The sequence below is a fragment of the Colius striatus genome, chromosome 18, assembly GCF_028858725.1.
Source record: "Colius striatus isolate bColStr4 chromosome 18, bColStr4.1.hap1, whole genome shotgun sequence".
Lineage (NCBI taxonomy): Eukaryota > Metazoa > Chordata > Aves > Coliiformes > Coliidae > Colius > Colius striatus.
The window spans coordinates 3056519-3081412 of NC_084776.1; the positions used below are offsets into that span (position 1 = coordinate 3056519).

General features: G+C 48.7%; 1 protein-coding gene and 1 long non-coding RNA gene across 4 annotated transcripts in view; one reads left to right on the forward strand and one right to left on the reverse strand.

Moving 5' to 3' along the window:
• Positions 1-7758, forward strand: LOC133627179 (uncharacterized). 2 transcript variants are annotated; one of them, XR_009819991.1, is made up of 4 exons: positions 1-151; positions 3412-3570; positions 7041-7220; positions 7315-7758. It is a non-coding gene; the product is annotated as an uncharacterized LOC133627179 (long non-coding RNA). The 2 variants fall into 2 exon arrangements; XR_009819990.1 differs by having other exon boundaries at positions 7095-7220.
• AXIN2 (axin 2) overlaps positions 5372-24894 on the reverse strand; it is a 25402-nt gene continuing 5879 nt past the window's right edge. The window contains exons 3-11 of one of the 2 annotated variants that reach the window (XM_062010943.1): positions 22315-22455; positions 17025-17127; positions 14994-15134; positions 14089-14585; positions 13802-13975; positions 13298-13516; positions 12622-12717; positions 11268-11435; positions 5372-7194 (exon numbers count right to left, since the gene is read on the reverse strand). In XM_062010943.1, coding sequence (XP_061866927.1) covers positions 7068-7194; positions 11268-11435; positions 12622-12717; positions 13298-13516; positions 13802-13975; positions 14089-14585; positions 14994-15134; positions 17025-17127; positions 22315-22455 — 1666 coding nt within the window. In that variant the 3' untranslated portion in view covers positions 5372-7067. Of the gene's footprint in view, positions 7195-11267; positions 11436-12621; positions 12718-13297; positions 13517-13801; positions 13979-14088; positions 14586-14993; positions 15135-17024; positions 17128-22314; positions 22456-24894 lie in introns of both variants that reach the window. The other variant, XM_062010942.1, reaches the window with a different exon arrangement.

A 24894-nucleotide genomic window follows, 5' to 3' on the forward strand; every position in this document is an offset into this window, starting at 1 on the left:
AGTCTGGAGGCTCTCGGGAGGAAAATGCCACCCTCATGGGTGGCACAGGGACACCAGAGCCAGGCTGTGCCTGGCAGGACCCAAACTCATCCTTTCTGAGAGGCTGGGGGGAAGAATAAGGGCGTTTGGGTGACGGCTTTGAAAGAGCAGGGTGAGTATTATAACGGGGTGTGTTGGGATCCGATGCACCGTAATGAGCCCGTAACTCCCTGTCTGGGAGCAGAGGGAGAGGCAGAGGCCACCTGCTCTGCTCCTGTGGAAACTCAGCTCCCTCCAAGGTACCTTTTTGATGGAAGCTTTCTGAAACCTGCTTGTTTTACTTCCCAGAAGTTAGCTGAGAAAGTTTTCTCTGGTTCCAACCTAAATTGGCCTTTCCTTCCTGGAGCTGGGCTTTGATCTGGGCATTTGAATCTCAATGCAAAACTCTGGTGCTTTGCCTGGGTTTTTTTTTTTGCATGGCAACAACACGGGGCAACGTTTAACCCCTTCCCAGCCATGCTGGCTGGAGTGAGCTCCCACCTATGTGGTTCACCAGCTGCCCCTGTGTCATTCCCCCATCATCTTTGGGTACCATCTGGTTTGACAGCAACTGTCCCACGAGCAGTGTCTGCTACCCAAACGCTGCCATTCACCTCCATCCTACTGGGGCTGATGGGTTGGTTGGTTAGTTTCTGAAGAGAGAGACCCCTCACCTTTAACTTTGTGCCTGTAGAGGAGAGACACTTTGGTTAGCAGCTTGCTGTGAAATGTGTGGAAAGGTTGTTGTGCTTGTGGGGCTACCAGAAAGCTGTCAGGATTTTGGGAAACAGGAGCTTTGGAAAATGCACAAAGCTTTTGTTCCAAGTTCTGTCAGGCTGCTGCAGACACCTGCAAATCTTTGAAGGAGCTGAGAGTTTTTGCTGGACTTCTTGCTGTTTGTTTTATGGCTGGGTGAGACCTTGAGAGGTCAACTGGGCTCCCTCACAGGGATGATTCTGAGGGTAAATTCCTGCACACTGGGGGAAAAGCCAAGGCAGGAGCTTCCCAGCCATGCATCCCGTTTATCCTTTGACTTTTAAAGGATTTTGGGGGAAGGAGAGCTCACTTTGAGCTGACACAACAGAAGATGAGAAGAAGGGGAATGGGAGGAGAGCTGCCAGGCTGGTGGTGACGTGCAGGGGGAGTGACGAGGTGGTTGTTTCAAAGCAGGACGAGCCGTAGGGCTCAGAGATGCTCCAGACTCCTGCAGGGCCCAAGACAAGTGTTGAAAGCCAGAATTCCCAGAGGGTCTCTCTGTTTTCTTTGTTTTAAAATAATACTAATAACAATAATAAAACATTCTACCTGTCAAACCTTATCAAACAAAGCACTGAATTAAGGAAGTGAAGACTTAATGGGCTTCCTTCCCTACAACCAGATCTCATGGAAAAGATGAAGGGCATTGCCCAGGGAGGTCAGCCAAAACTGTCTGAAGTTGTGCTGTCACCTACATCTGATGCCCAAAATTACCCTCCTCTCTCACTACATGGATTCAATGCTCCCTGAAGATTAAAAGCATCCCAACACTCATTTAATTTAAATGTTAGGGAAAAAGCAGCTTGGGTCTCTTCATTAGGATTAGTGGTATGTTAATGAAGGGAAGGGGAAAAGGCTGTTCAGGGCTGTGTGAGGAGGCTGGGCAAGGCTGCAGGCAGGAATTGGGGATGTTGCTGGGAAGAATGGAAAGGACTTGAACCAGAGCTGCTTTCACCATCCAGAACCAGTCTGATCTTTTTTACAGAAGGGGAAGGAAGATGATTTGCCTTAAATAATTCTCCAGCCTTCTCTGTGTGGGTGTTTTCTGGGCTCTGTGATTAAGAGAGAGAGCATTTGAAAGCAATGGGATAGGAACCTCGTTTTAAAACTGAGTCTTCCTTTCTTTTTTCCTTTTTAATTAATCTGAGGTTGCTACTGGAGTAGTTGGACGAAGGTGTTTGAGGAACATGAGGTTAATGGAAGGTGAAAGAGGAAGGGAATCAAATTGCCAAGCAGAATGTGAAGCAGGAGACACTCCAGCCAGTGTGTGACTGACTCAGAGGGAATAAACTCCCCAAGTAGAGGGGAGAAAAAAACCTCAGGGAGACTTGGCTGGGGGGAACCATCAGTGCTCCCAATCTTGGCACTTGGGAAAGGAGGGAGTTTTATGGCACTTTACCAAAGCAAAGCACCCTCCCCAGTACTGGCACCATTACAAATAACACAGAGTCTACCTTGATGTCCATGGAGGGAGGAGGGATTTTGTCTCTTTTTGGGGGTCTTTGTTTTACTGTCTGAGAAACGGGTTTGCAAGAGCACTGGAAGGGTATGGACAGAGTTGGTGTGCCTCAGGATGATATAAGCAGTGTGTTGTGAAGGACGGGAGCCTCCTGTCTCCTCTGATGGTGCAGATGGGCTGCAGTGTGGTAGCAGGTTGCTCGGTGCCTTGGTTTCCTGGATAAAAGATCCCCAAATTCTTGCTCCCTGTCCCCTGTATCCAGTGTGAGACCTATGAGCAAGGGCTGGGATGCTTTTTGCATCCAAATGCAGCCTGTTTTCTGCTGAGGGAAGCAAAATGCACGTTTCCAGGGTCCTTGTGCCCGCTCATCTCGGAGAGATGATCCCATGGCTCCTCCCCACCCAGCACAGCCCAGCCCCACTCCTCACCATTTTAAGACTTTATATGGGACCAAGCAAGACTGTTGCTCATCACCACACACTCTTGACAAATCCCAGTTTGGGAAAGCATTGTTTTGTTCCCCCAAAAAGCCTCTAGGTGATGCATGTCCATGGTTCCCAGCCCGCTGCTCCCTCCGAGCTCCATGACCCAAACACTCCCGAGGACCGTTAAAGGTCTGTCAACGTGATTTAACTGTGCAGTAGCCAGGGCTGGTGTTTTTGTTGGCCCATGACCCAGCCTGCAGAGTAGACAGGCAGCTTTGAAGCTCTCCTGGACACCACTTGTCCAGGCCAGGCCAATTATCCACCATACGCGGGCAGGTTTACCCACCTCTGTGAGTGTTGTGGGGCTTAATGAATGTTTCCAGCATGCTTTGAAGATGAAAAAGGCTTTAAAGTGTGAAGTATTAGTGTGATTTGAACGTGTGGAGTGGTTAGGTCTCCCTCATGCCATCCTTCCTGCAGCGTTCCAGCACTGCTCAGGTTTGCTTTTGACGAGCTAGCTCTTGCTCTTGATGTTCCTCCTCTGGAAGGACCCAAACTGGGACATTTTGGGTCTCTCCTCTGGAAGAATCCAAACTGAGATGTTTTGGCTAGTACTGTAATGCTGTAAGGGGCTCTATGGGTATTTTTTTTTTCCAGCATGTGCTTGCAGAGCTTTCATCAAACATGATAAGCTAAACTAAAAACAACCATCGAGTCAAAACAACGTTCTCGCTCTCTCCCTGTCTTCTGCAGCCTTTACAAAAGCCTTGGTTGGATGTTCTACATTTTCAGCTGTAACAGCAGAACTTTCCCACGCTGCCTCTCCATTTAGCAGCTGACAAGCCAGACCTGTAATCACCATCTTTATCCCAAGACAAGCTGAAAAACCAAAATGTTTCTGAAACGCTGAAGGTAGGTGAACGTTTTCAGTGTCACATATTAAGGTGGTGTCTAACGAGCTCCATGTCCCACTTATAATTGAAACAGAAGAGAGTATTCACTTTTCATTCATTTTTAAAAGACTATTCAAATACCCTTTCATCTCTGCTAAACAGCCTGCCATGTATTTGAAGCCATTTTATATTTTGTTTCTACAGACATCCAAAAAAACAGAGGTGAGTATTTTGGAACATTGATAGAAAGATGCAAAGGCTTGCGAGGCGCTGAATGGCTTCAAGCTGCCTCAAACACATTCATCTTCCCAAGAAGAATTAGGCACAGTGTGATTCATTTTAATAGCAGAAGAAAAAATAATACTACGATGCAGTGCTAAGTTCCCAACCTTTGATGGCAGACTGAAAAAAGAGAGAGAAGGGGGGGAAAAAGAAAAGTCTTTCTTCCCTTATGTTGTTGAAGTCTCCCTACACCCATCCGTTATGTCCAGCTTATCAATTAAGATGAACCCCATGAACTTCAGATGTGTTTTTTTTCTTTTTTTTAAAACAAGGCACCATCCATTTAAATGTGGAAAACTGCCTGCAGCTCCCTTGAACTGCAGGATCCAGTCCTGAGCTCTGTGTACTCGCTGTGAAGTTGAGCCCTTTGATAGAAGTTTTACTGATGTTTTAAATGAAGTCTTCTCACACACACAAAATAACCCAGATAATTTAAAGCCTCATAGTAAAAAAAAATGGGGTGGAGAGAGGAAGGGGGGAAAAAAAAACCCCAAACCCCACCTAGTCAGTGCCATTGGTGTAGAAAAAGAAAAGAGGCTGGCTTTGGTTCCCAACAGGACAGACCAGAAGCATTTCCACAATTGCTTTCCCAGGGTTACTTGCTTGAGCCTGGGAAGGTCTGGGCAACAGCTGGGAGACAAATCCATGCCTGGTATGGGCAGCTTCCCTCAGCAACAAATTAAGCCCCTTCAGCTATAAAATAGGGTTTGCAGCACAAATATGAGTGAGGGAAGGCACAAGGGTGAGAGCTCCCCAGGCTCTCCCCAGCTGTCTCAGCCCATGCAGCCGTGTTGGCCAGGACCTGACAAGGATGAGGTTTGTCTGGTGGGTGCAGCCCCAGCCCTGTCACACCTGGGTAAGGATGTGACCACCTTCTGACACCTAACAATGAAGCCCTCTGATGTGGGCAGGTAGCAAGATGCTGGGGCCTGGCTTTTTCTGTGTCTTGTCTTTTTTCTGCTGCTGACAGGACAAGGGGCAACGGGCACAAGCTGGAACACAGGGAATCCCACTGGAACACAAGGAAAAACAACTTGTTTGGTGTTGAGGTGAGGAAGCCCTGCAACAGGCTGCCCAAGGAGGATATGGAGTCTCCTTCTCAGTAGGTTTCCAATTGCTGGACACGTTCCTGTGCCTCCTGATCAAGGGGAAACTACTTTAGCAGGGGTTAGGCTGGATGAGCTCTGCAGGGCCCTTCCAATCTGTGTGCAGGATGGCTCCAGGACCAAAAGCTCCCTTTGCACATCACACCCTGTTTTCACCAGCCCCATCTCATCCCAAAGGGCAGGCCTGCACGTTCAGCCTGGGCAATCAATCAGGCTCAGTGACCTGAAGGTGCTGTCAATGATTTAATCATTGCCCTGAAGTGCAGCCCCAGCCTCTGCCTACCTCAGCTAGAGCCTCTTCCCAGCAGGAAGGCTGCCAAGGCAGAGCAGGGAGAGTGCAAGGCAGAGCTCAGCTGCTCCTTCCAGCTCCCACCATACAGGAAAAAGAAACCTTTCCAGCCATTCAGTGTGAAAAGAAATAGCCAGACAATATTCATTTGAAAAATATAAAATTTTAATAAAGGCTACATCTCTTAATTACAATAATTATTGTACCAAGGAATTGGTGGGGTTTTCTTTTAAATGAAACTCTTTATAATGCATAATTTACAGTATAAGTAGAACAAAATGCCATGGCAAAAGTCATGAGTACAGGACTTGTAATAAAAGGCATAAAATATATTTATACATAAACCCCTTAAACAAACAAGGGAAAGCTTGAACCCTGAATATAGGGCGACGCATGGGCTCGTAACACCATGCAGGCACAGGTACTGTACTGATTCCATTGGAAAAACACTAGAGATAGTGTATTAATATTTTCACCATACATTTTTCTTTCTCTCTCTCTACAATATATACAGACTGACTTACAGAAAGTAGCAATGGCAAACAGAACACACAGATTAACTTAATCAACACAAAAACCCAACTGTAGAAATGCAAAAGGTCTTTCTCTCTGGGGAAAGGGTCACTCTGTTCCCCCAAAACACAGGCACATGGAGCTCTGCAGAGAGCTTTAGCCCACAGCTCCATGGGTGTTGTAAAGGGAAGGCTCTAAAACACCCAAACTAAACCTCACCACACACAAGGAACCAGGCTCCACAACCCTCTGGTGCTGACATTGAAGCAGAATGGCTAAAGAGCATTAGCTGACTGCCTCTGTGGCATACACACAGCTTTGCTGGTTTGGGGTGGTTTCTTTTTTAACCTGTCTTTTGCAATATGTCCTTTAGGTGTGCAAAGTATGGACATGGGAAGTGGATGGCTTCTTCTTCTACAGCTTTCCCAGGCTCAGGGTTTTGCTCTGCCTTGCCTGGATAGAGAGAGGCTTTAGGGTAGTACCCTCACCTCTGGCAGCAGCAAAGCAAAACCACCTCACCTCAGAAATCCATGGACAAAAAAATAACACGTTGCTGTTGTTACATTGCATCTAACAATCATATTTAATGCTTAAGACCTTTATTTCAAATTAGAGCAGCATAGGTTAATGCACCAGTCTCTAGGTGGATGGCAGGACAGCATCTTTATTTTGGCCTTTGTTATTATTACTACTATTATTTCTGTAGAAAAGTTTTATCTTCACTTGGAGAAATACTGGGTGTGACGTCGCTCCTTCCCTCCTCTCCCCTTCACAAAAGCAAATCCCACAGGTGTTTGTAGCCAAACTCCTCAATTTTAGATAGTGGGAACAACATAAAAACCCATAAAATAGTCCTTCCTGCCCTCCCCCCCTTCCCAGCCCCTCTCCTCTCCATTGTTAAAGCAGCATATCCAAAAAACTGGACTGAAGGGAAAACAGACTGTTCAATAAATATCAATAGGGATTACTGTTAAGGTAAGCTATACACAGTTTCTCTTAGTCCATAGATTTCAAATCCCCAGGAAATCATATATTATGTATGGAAGTCTCTCAAACACAGTCTGCATCTCCAATAGCCAACAGTGGTCATGTTTTTAATAAATAGTTCAGGGTTTTTTTATCATCTCAGTACCCAGCTCATGAATAATAAATGCCATTTTTTTCCCTCTAAGGCTAATTCAGCAAAGTCTTCACAGACTTCACCTCTTTTTTCTTCTTCATTGGTTCCAAACTTTCCTTCAGAGGTTGGTTTCTTTCTTTTCCTCTTTCCTTGTCACCACTACTGTTGTGTGTCCCAAGACCCTTTCTGAAGAAATGCAGATGCCATCAGTCGATCCTTTCCACCTTCCCCAGGATCCTCCCCTCGTACATGGGCAGGATGGTTTCGTCTTCCCAGATCTCCTCAAACACCGCACCGCAGTCAAACTCGTCGCTTGCTTTTTTGAAGTAGTATCTGTGGGGAGGAGAATTAAAACACAGGTAAGAAAGGCCTAAATCAAATCAAAAGGTAAAGCAACAGCTGGTGTGGCAGTTCTTTTAACCACAGCATTTCCAATCTCTCTCTCTCCTACAGGATGCTGCTCGGGATGGGATGCGGGGAGCAGGGCTCTGCACACTCCTCAGCCATGGCAACAGCTTCCCCAAGTGAGGGAATGACACATGTTGGCACTGGATATCCTCAGCAGTAAGGAAAATTAGAAAGCACAGTGATTTCTGGCCAAATGTCTTCTTTAAAAGATAAATAAATAGGATTTCAAAGCAAAGCATTCTGAAGGTTCCCCTCTCTCTCCACCTTCTTTCTTTCATGTGTTTTCTTGTTTCAAAGCTGAAGCCCAACATTAAAATTAGCAACTGTTATTAAAAGGAGAGGCTTTTTAGGATGAAAAGCAAACCATGCCCTGCTTCCTGCAACGCACAAGCTGAAACTCTGTGGCGCTCCTACTGAAAAAGAAAACCCCAAACCGGGAGTTGCACACTCGAAACAACCCTGTGCCCAATTCCCAGATCCATTTTAAGTGACAGAAACTCCTGAAGTTGCTTCCCCAGGCTTCCCAGCAGCCTGCGGGATGTGACACGGGGAGGTCAAGTAGCAGTGTCCTGCATTCCTGCTCTTTTGCTCCGGGTCGTTAGATCATGAAGCCAACGCTCCCAGAGACAAAAAGCACCCCCACCCCTCCTGTGTCAAACAGTAAGGACCCCTCTATTATCCTGAATTAGACCGTTCAGCTTCTTGATTAAAGGTTCCTTTTATCCCGTTTGGAGCTTTCTTCCTTCTAAGGCTGCTTAATTGCATATGCACAAATGAAGGGCTTCCATTCAGAGGGGTAGCATTTAGGGAGCCTGTCCGTCTGCCGCCGCGCACCTCCTCGGACATGCCTGCTCCCTTGGAAAAGGGCTTTGCCATCTGATCACCAGGGATGGGGGGAAAAAAAACTCCTTCATCAGATGGATTACAAAGAAAAATATAAATATATTTCAAAAAAAAAGCCCTCCTCCCACACCCCTCCTCTCCAGTTTCCAGACAACTGGGGCTGGCAGATGGCTGTTAGGGGAAAAGGACTTTGCAGTTGTCATTTTTTTAGGATGGGGGGAAAAAAACAGAGATCAAATTAAGCTCCTTTTTACTATTAAAACCAAAAGAGCCTCAGAATTTGTTTGGGTGTTTCTTTTTTCTCTGTGACCGTTCCATCCCACGTTTTTGAACCCACTCAGCCTGCAAATCTATTTATTTGTAGGGTACAGCAGAATTATTTTGGTAGGGGGATGTTAGCTGGCTCTTCAGTCAAAGCCATGAAACCAGCTCCATTCAGTCAAGGTACAGGGCAGGGTTTATTTTTGTAGAGTCATTCCAAGCTGAATTGACACATGTTGCGTCTTTAATGGCTCAGCAAGGAAAAACATCTCATTTAAGTCCTTCAGAGCCTGCACTCACTGAAGTCAACGGCCCTACTCTCACCAACTTTCATGCTGCAGGTCAAGGCCACAATTCCCCAGGCCAGCAGCCTTGAAACAAAACCAAAACAACACAAGGAGAGTTTGAATGAATCACAAAGAACTTTCTCTTCCCTTTCCCCTTCTCCGCCCCTCTCCAGATAACAGCAGCTCTTCCCAGTGACTTCCTCCTCAAGCCCAAGCACTGCCTGTGTTTACAGGGGTTTTATTAGAGAAAACACGCTGTGACCTTTTCCATAATCACAACCTTATTTCTCAGAGCAAAGAAATAAAGGGGGAGAAACTAAGAAAAAGAGGAGGTGAAGCAAAACAAAATATCCTCCCCCACACCACCTTCAAACGAGCCACTCTGCTCTTATTTGCTCAGGAACGGGCTTTCCATTGAAACATATTTTATGTGGCAAGCTTTGCTCCCTTTTTTTTCCCCCCCTCTTATTTTTTGGGACATCTGGCACCAATCGAGGCGAGCTGGGCCTGGCCTTACAGCTCTGTTTTGAACCGCTGCCATCTCCAGATTACCCGACACCACCCAGTTTCTCTGTGCGTGTATGTTTGTTTTTTGTTAACGCCATCAGTATTAAATCACTGCTTAATTCCTCCTTCTCCTTCTTTTTGGAGGGGAGGGGAGAGGGAGGAAAAGCAGGGAGGCAATCTGCCCCACTGGCATGGCAGGAGCCTGGGTGAGGTACCCACCTCACAAACCGATCCCATCAAGAAAGAGCTCTTTTTTGGAGGGGGGGTGGGGGGGGAAAGCAGAGCATTTCTGCATGTCTTTTGTGCATTAAATGAAAGGCAAACGGCTTCAAAGACATGCTTATTAAATGTGCCTTAAAAAGAAATCAATGCCAGATGTGACCAAAGCAGCCTAGTTAGTGGCTCCCCCGTAACACACACACGCTACTCCGGGCACCGCGGACCTCTTCCCTGAAGGTCACCCGCAGTTTCACTCAAAAGTCCAGCCAAAAGTCAAAGCTTAGATCAAAATGATTCCCTGGAGGTACACACATTTGTGTAATTAGTTTCACCTTGTGTCTGTGCAAGATAAAATACTGGGCATGTGCCCAAGTTCCTTTTATAAATTTCTGTATTGTCTTTACCCAGGTGTAAAGGGGCTGAGATCTAAGCAAAACCTTGTTTCATCCTTGTCAGTCACTTAAAAACATTTTCTAAAGTAATTACGGTCTGACAAGGCACAAATAATTGCATCTGGAGGGGCTTTTGGGCCACAGAGGTTTCTAGGAGCCGATTCCTGCGCTTGGGCACCACACGAAAAATGTCACAGGAAACAAACAAAAAGGGGATTGCACAGCCACTGGAGCACTGGCAGAACAGTGGCGAGGGCAGGGAAACTGGTCTGGAACTGGGGCAGGAGGCTGCATCAGCTGGAGGAGAGTGGCAAGTTGGGAGAGGCATGAGGGGCTGGAAAATGGCCCAAGGGTGCACCAAGCCCAGGGACCTCTCCTGGAGGTTGTCCAGGTTGGGTGTACTTGCAGGTTGCTGCCATCTGATGGCAGCTGGGCGGGCTGCAAAGATGGTTCAGGGGAAGGATTGGCAATATTTCAGCTCCAGCCCCACTGTGAGATAGAGATACTCAGCTTGGCATCTCCCAACCTGAGAGCACCCTTGGGTGACCTTCTGATCTGCACAGGTGGACTTTCGAAAGCTAGTGACAAGCCAGTGATAGAGCATCAGCTGGAAAGTCCTCATACCAAACCCAAATGACCCTTTAGGAGTTAAATCAGAGGCTGCCAGTTACAGGGCAAGCCTCTTTGCTCCTTGAAGAACCACCTAATCTCATGCAAACTCCAAACTTCAAGCTGGAGCTCCCCTCTCCTGCTCACTCTGCAGAAGGAGCCACCACATGACCCCCCTGGTGCCCAGGTCCACTGGGAAAGCACAGCAAAAACAGACAATGTGAAGTTAGGGAACTAGAAAGCAGGGGAAGCATCAAACTGGTTAAACTGGGAGCTGGCCCTTGGAAAGCAGACAGGCAGGTTGGCATTTCTGGGGAGGAACTCGGTATCACTGGTAAAGCTTTCCCTGCAGGGCAGAGGTTTTTTTCCCTAATGAAGAACTGACTTGCTGCATCACAGCTACATACCCACTCCTCTGCCAACACCCCAGCCCTTCACTGACCTCCATTTACAGCCAGACCATTGCAAAAAAGACACAAATTAATTACAAATGAAGAAAACCAAATGAGTAGGCAAAACAAGAGGCCAGCACTAAGATGAATGCTGACCCCAGGCTGGCAACCAAAGCCCCACTGCTCCATGCCTTCGCCACAAGGCTGTCCCAGCTCTTCCTGGTATTCAAGCTTTTTTGGACAAGGGTTGGAGCACGAAGCTTGCCAGCCTGCATCCTTATGCAACTGAAAGAAGCAGCTGGGGAGGAGGTGGGGGAGGGCCTCTTTCTCCATCTCCAAGTTGCTCTTGGTTTGAGTGGGGTGAGAATAAGTTCTACAGCCTCTGGAAAGCCAGGCCAATAGTCATTGTGAGTAGACCTGCAAAGTACCTGCTGACTCTTTTGGCTGATTAGAAGATATTAAAGAACAAACAAATCACAGATTCTTACCTGTAATTTCCCTTTTTGCTCAGCTGTTCCTTAAATTGCCCCAGTGTCAGGCTCTGGGCCTTCAACATCCTCCTGTAGGGAACATCTTCTCCACAAAAAAAATAGGTGACAACCAACTCACTGGACTGAGAGGTGTGAAGAACTGGCAGTTTCTTTGGCTCTTTGTGACTGAAAAACAGAAAACACACACAAACCTCTCTGTTATTTCTCTGTGTGAGAACAGGCTGGTTCACTGCACCCACTCCAGCAGCCCTTCTGCCCAGTAATGCTGGGAAAAAACACCCAGGGACACAAAACGTCAGGTATTCCTGCACTTGCCCTGAGTTTGTGCTGCACAGCCCTTTGCTGAGCTCCCACAACAGCTCCTGCTCACTGTACTGGTGCCACTTGCAGTGGCATGAGGCTCCCAGCCACGGGAAGCAGAGCCCTGGTCTCACTACTGATGGCAGAACCGAGGGATGGGGGCTGGATGCTCACTGGCAGCATCACAGCAGGCATACAGGCCAGTATGTCCATGGCAAACACCAGCATCCTGCAGCCTTGATTTTAAATGTCTCCCCTCATCTGCCTTCAAACAAAGCATCTGCCAAGCTTTCTCCTCCTGCACAAAACCACCTGCAACCACCACCAGCTAACAAAGCAAAACCACCACCAGACTCTTCACTTGAAGCACACACAGGTGATCTTGTTTTTCCCCAGCGAGGATAAAATTAACTGGATCTCCTCATTTGCACTGAGAAAACCCTTCTTAAGGAATAATTAAAACAATATTAGCCAGCAAAATGGCAACGCTCTAGTGAATACCATGCAGCCAAATCTACAACTGCTTCTGAGGCAACGTACACTTGGCATGTCAAAAGGTCACAAAGTGTTAGTCCGCAGTAATTTAGTCTTCCTAATTTGTTCTAAGTCTTTGTAGAGTGGCTTCAGAAAAAAAGCTGCTAGCAAAGACAGCTGGTGGACTTAAGGTCAACCAATTAAAAATGAAAGGCTCTAGTCAGGTGGCTCAGTCTGGACTTCAAACATTACTCATTGCTTAAGATGAAGAGGGTAAGAAAGAAAACTTTAATTATTTAGGCCATTTTAGGCCTCTCTGTAGCAGATTTCTTGTTAGAAGAACCATCCTGTAATTAGACTAATCCAATCTTTGTCCACTTTACAGGAATGCAAGTTAAAAAGAGCCAGGGACAAGATTTGAAAATGTTTTGTTCTTTCTTTTAAGAAGAATGTCTGAAAGACAAACTCCCAGATATCAGAATCAACCCCTCTTCTCACAGCTCCATCCATTTAACAGAAACATAATTATGAGAGATGCATGTGTTCCCCAACCCTTCTCTGAGCCTGCAATACTCACTCCTCTGTCGCTAGGCTCGCACTGCAGAAAGGGGTGTTTCCCCCCTGCACGGCAGCGGAGTGGTTCCGGTCCCTCTGCTGGTTTGAGGTTGAGCATCTGAGGTGGGGAGGGGGAGGAGGGCAAGCGGGGAAGGGAGACAAAAAAAAACAGAGATAAAAAACCCAACTTTAGCAACAGAAATTGCTGAAATATAATCTCCTTAATTGAAGTCTCCTGCGGGTCGTTAAGTTCGCTCTCTGTATCAACCCTCACATGTTGTAAACAATCAAAGGGAGAATTAAAAGTGCTGTGGGCTAATTTACCCTTCCCTACCCAAACGAACGATAACCAGTCCAGTTCTCCACTCGCTATGCAGCTGGAGCCCGTCCCAGAGGGAAAATGGGCAAATTACAGCCATCAAAAGAGTGGAAGTAATAGTCTAAGACTCAAACTGTTTGTGCCGGGGCAGGGTGGGGTTGGAACAGGGACGCTCATCCCTGGGGCTCGACCAAGCCATGCCGTCACATGTCCCCACGGTCCGGCCCTGTGGCTGACCCCCTACCTGCACAGGAGGAACACATCCACCTTCACCTCTCACCCCCAGCACCTGAAACCAGCCTGAGAGGCAGCACAACCAACCCCTCAGCAAACCTCTCCTCCCCAAACCCTGCCACGGGACCGGGACCGTCTCTCTTACCGTTGCTTCTGGGGCTTGGAGACCTCGGCGAGGCGGCGGCACGCTTCCTCCAGCTGGGCCAGCGTGTTGGGAGGGGGCAGCGGGGGCATGGCAGGGTCCTGGACGAAGGGGTGGGCGGGCTGTGCCCCGCGTGGGTGGCTGCTGGTGCCCCACGGGTGGTGGCGGCCGGGGGGCCCCTTGGAGAAGTCGGAGCCGTAGGCCTTCTTTGTGCTTTGTGTTCTTGGGGAGGGGAAGAAGTCGGGTTAGAAAAGCTGGAAAATATGACTTTAATAGCAGCTCCTATTCTGCTCGCTCCCTCTCAGAAAGTCTGTCATAACATGAAAGGAGGTTTATTGCCAAAAACATGACATTTTTGTGGTTTTTCTGGTTCTGCGGAACAGCTTTTATATTAAACCGGAGGAGCAAAGAGTCTCATTTGTTTTCAGCGATTGTAAAAATAGACAGCCCGTGTAATATATAAATATTTACCGGGAGCGATATTGCTGCAGACAGCTGCGCATTTACCTGTGGGGCTTGTGCTTATTTTGTCTCTCGCTCTCCAGCATCCATTGCCAGACGTTCTGTGCCCGGTCCGCCTCGCCGCTCGGGAGCTGCACCCCGCCAGGGCCCGGCAGCCCCGCGTCCCCCACGGCCACGCTCTCCCCTCCTCGGCCCGGCCTCTTCTGCACCGTCCCCGTCCTGCTGATGGAGAAGACACGAGCCCACCATTAGCGCCCCCTGCACTGCCCCGTCGGCCCCCTTTGCAGAGGGTGGTGACCCTGTGGCCACGGAGAGAGGTGTTGGTGACTTACGCAAAGGGCTCCAGGGGAGGCAGAGGAGGGTCTGCGCTTTTCGGGTGGCCCTTGCACTTGGGGTAGCAGTAGTAGTCGCTGCCTGCTGGGCAGCAGCACTGCACCCGCTGAGCCGCCTCCGCTTCGATCTGCTCCTTCGTCTTGGGCACGGTGTGGTGGTGGATGTAGTGGTGGTGGACGTGTTTGGTGGTCTGCTTGGTGATGAACCCCTTACCCAGCAAGGCGCACGCTGCCGGCGAGGCCACGCCGGGCTGCAGCTTGCCCAGCGGCAGGCGGTCGGGGGAGCGGGAGCGGGGGCTGTGCCGGCCCATGCCAGGCGACTGGCAACCGGGGGTCTTCAGCACACGAGAGAGATGCTCGTCCAGGATGGCCTGGGGGTCCTCCTCGTAGCTGCCAGAGGACAGGAGCGACAGCGGGTGCTGCTGGTGCTGTGGGTTCACCATCTCCCGACTGCTCTGCAGGCTGGTGGGGAGCTCTGAGCCCTCCTTCTCCTCATCCTGCCGACCAAGAGAGGCAAGCAATGAATGCAAGAGGAACAGATGCACGAGCAATCAATGCATGAGCAATCAATGCACAAGAAATGAATGCACGAGCAATAAATGCACAAGGAAGGAATGTACGAGCAATCAATGCACAAGGAAGGAATGCACGAGTAATAAATGCACAAGGAATAAATGCACGAGCAATCAATGCACAAGGAATAAATGCACAAGCAATAAATGTATGAGGAACAAATACATGAGGATGGGGAACTGACGAAACGTGTACTGGGACATCCACCCCCCATGTGCTCCTGAACCGCAGCACAAGCAGAACACATTCCTCCCCGTGAGCAGGATCCGGCCCCTTCCGACCTTCCCCATGCTGGGAGCTCTGCCTGGCCCCAGGAGGGTTAATCCTCCTACCTCCTTGATTTGCTGCAGCCTCTCCTCCAGACTGTCCATGGTTTCCTGCTCTTGCTTCAGCTTCTCCAGCCGGGAAATGAGCTCTGCGGCGAAGGCAGCGGGCTCCACCGGGGTCATCTCCTTGGGAAGACGGTGGGTCCTCTACAAGGAGCGGGGACAGAAGGCACAAGGCATGTTTAGCGGGGCATGGGCGGCTGGCCGAAGAGGCATCGCCAGCCCCGCTACGCTTGTTGTGTCTCCATGTTTGGATGAAAAGACGACCGCAACTAGGCATGGTCTGCTCTGGATTTTTATGAGCTAGTGCTGTGGCCTCATGGAGTGACATCCTCCCCACCAGCGTTTGCCTTCGGCAGGAGCAGTTGGTCGCACTCTGAGGAACCCCGCTTGTTCTCTCTGTAGTACAACCAGCCCATCAGTAGCTACTCTGAAGTAGAAAATCTTCAAAGACTGTTGTCAAACATCAAAAAAAAAAAGCAAGGCAAAAAAAAAAAGGCAAAAAAAAAAAAACCCCTCTGAGGTGGGAGGGAGAGACTTTAACTCAAGGAATAAAGTGAGTATAAACAGAAAGGAGTTGGAAATTAAAAAAAATAAGATGGGGGAGAAAAAGGGAAAGGAGAAAAAAAAAGAAGAAGAAGAAAAAAAAAAAGAAGTCAAACGGTTGCAGATCAGAGAAGTGCTGGTAATTTATTTCCTGGCTACACACTGGGCACCTTTGAGGTAGTGTTGTCTCAACAGTGTCCTAGATCTTTCCCCCCCCCCCCTCCATCTCTTTGTACAGAAAATGAAGAAAGCTGCTGCAGGCTAGCGGTGCTACACTGCTGAGCTTGGCTGCCTCAAGCAGATCTATCAAGGGAAAAAGGGAACATCTCCAAATCAAGTGCAGAATATAAAAAGGCGAAACGCAAATTTCTGCCAAAAGAAGCAAATATGGCAGGAAAAGGGGAGGCAAGGGGAAAAAAACCCAGAAGAGGAAAAAGAAACCACCCACCCGCCTGTGCCCTCCCTCCTGCCCCCCACACACCCCAATCCTTGTCCTCACTATCCCTGTTGTGGTTTTTTTTTTTCACCCTGAAAGCAGAAAGCTGAACTGCCAACTCTTTCACATACTACCCACCAGATGAGGTGGGGCCTCTCTCCGGCAACCACTTAGCTCCAGAAATGATGTGAGGGTAGAAAAAGGCCACTCTGCTGGAAATTGTCACTCTTACACAAGCTGGCTCTATTCAGTCCCTGATCAAAGCACTGCCTTACAGAGAAAGTCGATTTGCACGCCCTGGGACAAAATAATCTAATTTACAAGCTCAGGCTATAGAACTTTCTTTAGGGAGGAAGGGGGAAAAAAAACCACAGCAAAAAGAAAAACCACATAAACCAGCACCCCCCCCAGAAATATCATTTATGTTTTCTTGCTGCTTAAGACAGCAGAAAGAAGAATTTTAGCATATTAATCACAAGACAAGATAAGTTTATACTTGTCTGTGTAAACAGTTTATTCACTGCAGGAAGCAGGAGTCTGCAAGTCAATGGAATTAGCAAGTCAGGGAGTTAATTTTTGAGAGCAAGGCCGAGAGTCGGATCCCCTCAAAGCAGGGCACGTCTCTGCTCCACACGCCTCTGCTTTGGGACACCCTGCTCCTGCCAGCACACAGACTTTTGAAGGCTGCTGGTGTCTGCTCAGCACCACGGAGGTGTCAGGGTGGTGGCTAGAACCAAAGCTCTCGCTAGACCCAACCAAGGCATCTCTGCTTGGATGTAGATCAGGAGTTAAAACTCGGTGCCACTGAAAAGCCGTAACTAGCACCTGGTTTTCAGGGAAGGACCAAAGTGTGACTGCACACATGCAGGTTTTAGCAAGGATGCTGAGAACACTTGGCTCCTGCCCAACAGCAAGCAGCAGCATCCCTTCCATGGCATCATGCAGGGGTCAGAATGCTCTTCCCCCCACTGCACCCTCCCCTGTACCTCTGCCCATTCCCAGTCCCAGCATCCCCCACGACCAACCCAGATCCTACAGCTCCCGCCTGCACTTACCGGAAAATGAGGTAGAGAAACTTGACCGTTGGCTTTGACACTCCGATGCATTTCCCTCTGGAGCTGCTTCTTGCTCCCAATTCTGTACGGGGGGATCCCATCTCTGCACATGGAAGAGAGATCACTGTCAGTCAGGGCTTTCCTCATGCTCTAACCAAGATGCTTCTCCATCACCTCTGAAACCACCCAGGCATGCCAGAGGCCCAGGTTCCCAGAGGTGCCAAGCCCTCTGGACATCACCTGAAGCCTCAAACATCTGGCAGCTTGGGAAGTGCCTGTCTACATGGCTGTCTCACCATCTACATTGACATGCAGAAGCTGGAAAGCAAGCTGAAGGCAGCTCTGCAGGAGAACCCCAAAGATCTCACCGGCTTCACTTCTCAGGCATCTTACACAAAAGCCCTTCCAATGCTTCTGCCCTTTATTTTTGTTGCTTTTTCAGCACTGAATTAAGCTCTCTGGGACAACTTTCCTCAAGCTGTGAAACATCCCATGGGATGCTGGCATTGTGGAAACAAGGAGGAGGCTGAAGATGGATGGCCACCAAAAGGCTGCTCCTCATCTCCAGCCCTATTTAAGATCCGGGATGTTTCTCCTGCCCCGAGGCTGGCCAGCACCACGAGACATGAGCAAAGCCAGGCTGTACCCTCCAGGCACAACGTTGCTTCCTTCACCTCAGCCACCTAGGATCATGGCCAGGAAGCCACAGGAAGAGACCAGGTGAGGAGCACCGGTGGGAACAGCCCCCTGCACAGCCCGCTCCAGGCAACGTGGGGTGTTTTCATCCATCCACGCAAAAAATTACCTCCGTTAGGATTAAAGGGCCCTGTACAGACAGTGGGGACAGCCGGAAGAGCATGCCTGCAGATCCTGAATGTCTAATTCCACCCCTTCCCTCAGACTAGCTGAATAACCTTGATCTCTGGTCCCATCCCTTTCATCCACCTGCCCCCACACCTGACTCATCTCCTGAGCAGAGAAAGCAGCTTCTGCCCAAGGAGAAGGAGCCGTGGCCCAGGAGCCGACGTGGCACAGCGTCCCTGCACGCCACTTCCCACGGCCACCAATGTGTTTTGGACACACAGCTGGAGACAAGGTGTAAGGGAAGGCTTTTGCAGAGACACCAGGACCCTTCTCTTGAGGAGGATGCCTAGATGCCATCACCCCACACTGCAGGTTCGAAGCACGCTACCGCAGGCCTTGGTGAAGATCTTGGCCAAAGCCTTCAGTGGCCATTAAATTGTTTTAATGAGCAAGATTAAGCTGCAAAGCCTGGAGTGAAAGCTTGGAACAATTTCATCTTAATAAACTTGGAAAAATCTTTAGAGGGACTTAAAAAGAGAACAAGCTGGGACCACAAGAGAAAGTCCTTGATGCCATAAAATGAAGATCAGCCTCCCTTAGACATGGACCATGAATGCAAGTTCCATTACAAGTGAAAGGAGATAATTGTCCTCATGTCCACATTGCACAACACAGGGCTCTGGAGCACTTTCTTGGGTAATAGCCCAGCACGCACCAGCCATCACATCCAGCCTGGGCCACTGACTGCAGCTGCTGGTGGCCACCAAGCATTTCACCTCCACAGATCCATGGGGTATGTGACATGTCTCAGCTTTGGGGGAGGATGGGGGAAAAGCAAATCTAAAGTGAAAACCAAATGATCAGAGAAGCATTTGTTAACAGAGGCTTACTGAGATAAGGGTCTCTTAGGGAAGACTTTCAATATAGGGAATAATCAGTAAAACAGGCCTCTTAAAGGTGAGTAAAAACGCCAGGATGAGCATGTTGCATGCACACATACACACAGGCCTAATCCCATTAACATACTCGATGAAAGAGGAGGTGTCCTCTGTGACTGCTCAGTACAAAGGCTGCTCCTTTTCCCCTAAAACTCCTCCTCTCTTGCATCAGAGAGCCTCACATCAAACCTCCCGCTCCCTGCTTCTGCAGCCCTGCCTTGGCAGAAGAGTTCTACAACTTGTAACAACGTGCAGAACTTTACAAAAGGGGGGTTTTTTTCTTAAAAAAAGGAAAGAGGTATTTCAGTGGGATGGGAAGGCTGTGGGGCAGCTGGGAAAGTCAGCCTGAGGAACCTTTCTTTGCTGAGTGCTGTCTAAGCCTAGGCCTTCCACATAAAACAGAGGGAAATGGACAATGCCAGGGTTGAAAGGGTGACCAAGGAGTGATCCCCGACTGCAGGAGGGACAGATGGATGGAGCTGGAGCCAGGCTCAGCACAGCAAGAGATGTGGGATAGGGGGAACCCTGATGCCGAAGCAGACCCCCGCCCCCAGACCAGAAGAAACTGCCTTTGAAATGAAACAGCTGAGCTTAGCCAGAGGTTTCAGGGCAGGACAAGGGTTAACCCCAGCTCTCCAGGTGCCACCTTCTCCCCTTGCTCCAGCAGCCAACATTTGCACTCGTTTTCTTGGCTACTCAAAGCTGTGGGCTGAAGAGCTACAGAGTTTAGGCACTAAATAGTAGAGTTTAATTATAAACATTTCAGCTAACCAGGCTGGGGCTAAGCCAATCTGTTTCTGGGGGAAACACTAGATTGAAGTCTTCTACCCAGTCAGCTGCCATTTAAGCTGAGCCAATTATCTTAGCCTTTTGACTCAGATGTGCCTGACCTAACCTGAATGTAGTTTTACTGCTGCTTTGAAATATCAGACTCATGCGCATATGCATTCACTCCCATCTTCATTTGGCAACGGCTCTGAAACAAGCCTCTGATCTTGCCAACATCAAAAGCCTGGTTTGTAAGATAAGGTAATATTTGAAGTTTGCTCAGCAGCATTCCCCTGTGTCCAAAGTAAATCCATAAATAAGATATAAGCAAATAAAAAAAAAAAAAGAAGAAAAAATCCCCTTTCCTCTGCCCCCCCCAGCCCCAATCAAGAAATGGAAATGTGGATCTGCATGATGCTGTGTGGCTGTTACAAAACATACACAGACAGATTGATCCCTGGCATCTCTGATCAAATAAAAAAGGCAGATCAGGCATTATGGGGTTGGACTAGATGATCTCTAAAGGTCCCTTCCAACCCTACCACTCTGTATGATTATTTGGAGACTTCTCCTCATTCCAGTACAGTTCAGATTTAGATTTATTTGAAGAAAACGACAAGAAAAACCCAACCTCACGTCACTGCTGTGTCTGACAGACTTCTCCAGAACAAGTTTTTCCTCTTCAGTTGATACCAACATAAGCCAAAAGGACTAATTTGCATTAGCACTGACAAAAAAGTGAATAAACCCCGGGGTCCTCTGATAAAAGAGGGGTAAAACCCCACACCCAGGCTCTGCCTGTGCACAGCACGATGGGATTGTGTCCCCAACTCGTTCCCAGCATCTCCAGCAACCAGCGGAGCCAGGTGCCAGGAGAGGCTGCGAGCCCCACGTGTTTCGCTGCAATCTTGGCAGCAGCCTCGTCGCCTCTGCAAAGGGAAGTTTTACAGCAGCCTTAACTTTAAGCCCAGCCTCCAAAACTGCCAATTTACCTCTCCCACTTCCAAAAAAACCCACCCAGCACCCCAGCCCGGCCTCCTGCTCCCGGCCTGGACAGAGGGAGAGTGGCTCTGGGGATGCAACAGTTCTGCAGCAGCAAATATTCCTTGGGGCTGTTGTTTTTGCATCCTCCACCATCCCACTCCCCCCCTCCTCATCCCTCCCCGCCGCCCCCCAACCTGGAGCTGCGGGCAGTTTAATCAGCCAAGCTTCCCCAAACTCTCACAGCCTGCGCGGGCTATTGTTACGGCAGGAAAAAACAGGCAGGCTCCTTTCAGGCTCTGCTTTATGGGGAGCTCCTATTCACTTGTTCAAGCAAATTTCAAAGCGGGCTGCTGCCCTCTCATCCCCGCTAAGCTCCCCTGGACTAACAATGGGCTGAAAGCGATTCAGTTAAGCCTTTCATCCACCATGCACTTTATTTCTCACTCAGTGCTCTCATCTGTATAAGGCCTACAATTGGCATTGCTGTGAAGAGAGGGTATAATCCTAGCCCTGTGAATCCCAAGTGACCCTACACTGGTCCAGAAATGACTAACCCAATGAATGCTCTGTTGACACATGATCACATACAACCAGAGCCAGTAAGAAGAAATAAAGAAGTCACCCTATGATTCAGCTCTTTTATTTAATGCCAATATTGTTCAATAAGGGAATCTGGTGGGACAACAAACTATTTTTTTCCATAATATCAGTTGAAAACACACATGTGCATTAAAAAAAAAAGCAACCCACAAAACAAAACAAAAGCTGTTGTTTATGCATCAAGGATTTTTGGTAAATCCTGTTTTCTGTTGTGCATCATCACCCAGCACTGTTGACTTTTAAAAACCCAGCATGCAAACCTCTCTGAGGAGCACACAGCAATCACCAGGCACGTCTGAGAGAGACACTGCAGAAGTTTCACCTATGAGATGAACACCAGGAAAGCAGCACCCTGTTTGCAGGTGGGCTTTTCTAGAGCACTTAAGCAAAGATCATGAAACACAAACAGCAAGACCTGCCTTCTGCCCAGTTGAAGAAAACGGTCCTTAGGAGCACTAAGTATTTACTGTCTCTTCTACCCCCAGACACAAAAGCACCATTTCTCTCCTGCTGAGGAAAGCAAACTGAGGAAGAGCTGTCAAATGACTTGCTCCCACTTGCACACTTCTCTGCAAGACTCAGGGGGAAAAGACAGATCCTGTGACTCCTGGGCTCAGCCACAGTATCATCTCTCATCCCTACAATCCTGAAACACCCAGACCTGTCCCATGCAGCACCATTCAAACAGCTCTTTGAAGACTGCTCCAGCCATACTAGATGAGCAGCTATTTGCCCCTTCAGGTCACTGGCCCTATGAATGTACATTCTGACATTAATGACAAACCTTAATTACAGAAAGTACTTCCTACAGGAAGTAATCTCCTCCTCTTTGATGACTGATAACTAGTTAAGGAAGCCTGGCCTAAAGACAAAGGCTCAGGGAGATACGCTCCCTGGGTTAGTCAGGCAGCACCATTAGCATAGAAGAAAACATGTTTGTGCAGCTGCACTTGCAAAATGGCAATAGAGAGATTCATTAATTTTACTCCATCTGATACCTCAGGCGACTGCACGAGGAGCGAGGCTGCCATGCCCTGCTACACCTCTGGCTCTGGGCACACGCCTCGGTTTTGGCAGCCCCACATCAACAATGAGCAGAAGCAGGGAGATGACCCCAGAGCCCCCACAGTGCCATCAGCGCAGCTGATTTGGAGATGGGGCCTCCCAAAAGGACGCAGCCAAGGCGAGATACTCACACGCTGCTGTCGGTCATCGACATGGAGTCATCCGTCAGGGCATCGCTGGATATCTCGCTATCGTTGGCGCTGGTCGCTGGGGCAAAAACGTAGCCAGAGTTCACGTGGTATGGGTTAACGGGATCGTTCCTCTTGAAGGACCTAGGGACAAGTGAAACAGGAGTCTAGTCATCAGCCAGTCATGGGCTAGAGAAAAGCACACAAGTTTCACGGTAGTGCTCTCCTTATGGGAACCACACACACTAGTCGCTCAATCTCTTTAGAAACAACTAAGCACCCATCTCAGGCCAGCAGCAACCAGACATGCTCTGTTTAAACACACCCAAAGTCCAACTATAAAGATCTTGCTTTTAGTCTGGGAAGCACGCATTACAAAATCCCAGGAAGCACCTCTACATGCTTTGATACTTCCCAAAACTTGGTCCTTAAAGCTTGGTGCTGCACTGCTGAGGTCAGCAGGAGTTTGGCTGTTGGCATCAGCAGGCAAAAGATCAAGAAGTTGATAGCTCAAGCCTCACTGATGCATCAGCTAATAAATGCTCTGAAGACAGGAGTTAGAGCCCCTTTGGGAACACAGGTTATGGTATCTGCATTTCCTGAAACAAGCGAACTGCCTGAAGCTACTGGAGCAGGACCACTAACGCATCAGAGGAGGCACGGACAGGGCTGAAATCTGCTGCCTCAGGCTTGTTCTCCCAAAGATGGGTGCCCTCTTCCTGGCGCTACAAAAACACACAACACAAAGGCCCAGATTTTCAGAGAATCTACTACTTGCTCAGCTTGTGTTTTTACACTTAGGTGGGGAAGAGGGACAGGAGCAGCAGGTTGTATTAACAGGCATGTGGGTTACCGATATCAACACCTTTGGCTTCACTTGGAGAAGCAAACTCAAAGCCCAGGCTGGATGTTTGAGTCGAAGAGCCAAGAGCAGTCGCGTGAAAAATTCATGGGCAGTGACACGGGCTGTGATGGAGTGTGGCAGGGTCACCACAGCAGGGTCACCGCTCCCAGGGGGGGAACCTGGCCATCCCCCAGCCCACTGCCTCCCATTACTCCAACTTCCCAGCCAGGATCAAAATACATATCTTCACAGGCGATAAGGGGATTATGCAGAGAGGTTTGAAAGCCGCATGTTAAGGTGCACATTCTGTTCCTCTTCCAGGGGAAGATGGGGTTGTTAAGCTTCTGCCTTTGTATATCAAAGCAAAAGGCCTTGTCATCTGATAAGGACTGCTGATTTTAATAATTAGGGCCACTTACCCAGGACTTGGGGGCCTAAGGAATGTGCCAGCAGGCTCGGCAGGTTTTTTTTAATGGGCTTTCCACCTCCCTTCCCCCACAGGGGCTGGAAGGGACCAGCTGGGTTTAAGTGAGCAGCAATATCCTCCCACCGCCCGGCTCTCCATCCCTCACAACCAACCAGGCACCCCACGCCCCCGCCGCCCCACATTCCTGCTCCTCCAGCGCCAAAAACAGGAGCCTCCACAAAGGCTTAAATTCAAGAACAACGAGGGGGGGAAGAAAAGAAGTATAAAAAAAAGGAGGGGGAAGCACGTTGGGGAAGATAGGCCTCTCTGGTATGAAAGGCGCGGGGCTGGCTGCGGGCAGGTATTCAGCCCAGCCGGGGCTGCATTCCTTTCCAGAGGAGGCCAAGGCACTTCTGATGGGGAGATCAAGATGTTAAAAAATATATATCTGGGAAGAAGCAGGAAAAAAAAATGAAAAGAGAAAAAAGAGATAGTAAGGAATGCCACAGGAAAGAAGTTAAATCTTCAAAGACAAATTAATTCCACATGTGGGTGAAAGCTAAGTTATCCTACCACTACTACAAGAGAGGTTCCTCTAAAAACCATGTAGTCTTTTGCTCTGATTCAGGGGCATGAGCAGCCCCAGTGACCCTTCCTAGGTCCTTGGTAGGCTTTTGGGTCAGTTGTGCAAGGGATGCAGCTATTTGATTTGAAACCATGTCAGGTCTTGAGAGCATGTGTGAGGGATGCAGGATGCTCCTCAGTACAGGGCCAGCACCGTGCTGGGAGGCAGTTGTGTTACCACTGGTTGCACCCCAGAGGGTTGATTTGCCATGTTCTTCCAGCAACAGATTGCTGGAGAGGTTGGGATGGGGGTGGAGGCAGCAAGTCTGTATGAATGTGGCACAGGGAGAGGAGGCGTTTCCAAACATGGCCTTTGGAAAGATGTCATTAGAGAAAGCGGCTTAACTAACTCACCTTCCCATCACTACTGGGCTGCAGCATTGATTCCCCTACCAACACCTCAAGGACCATGAAAAATCCCAACCCTCAAAAACCACAACACACCTAAAAATCATTCCTGAAGTGGACATATTTTGAAAGTGACCCTTCACATCTACCACCTTGCCCCACTGCAATCCCCACATCATTCTAAAAAACCAATGGAGGCTGCTTTACTATGTTTGATTTCCCCCCCTCCTTTTTAATTTGGCCACCTTACTACAGTAATTGCACCCAGATGCATCAAGTTGCCTGCAAGGGTTTTAAATTCCAGTGGAAAGCGGTGGTCTCCTGCTGCAGATGCTGCACACACACAAACACACACACACAG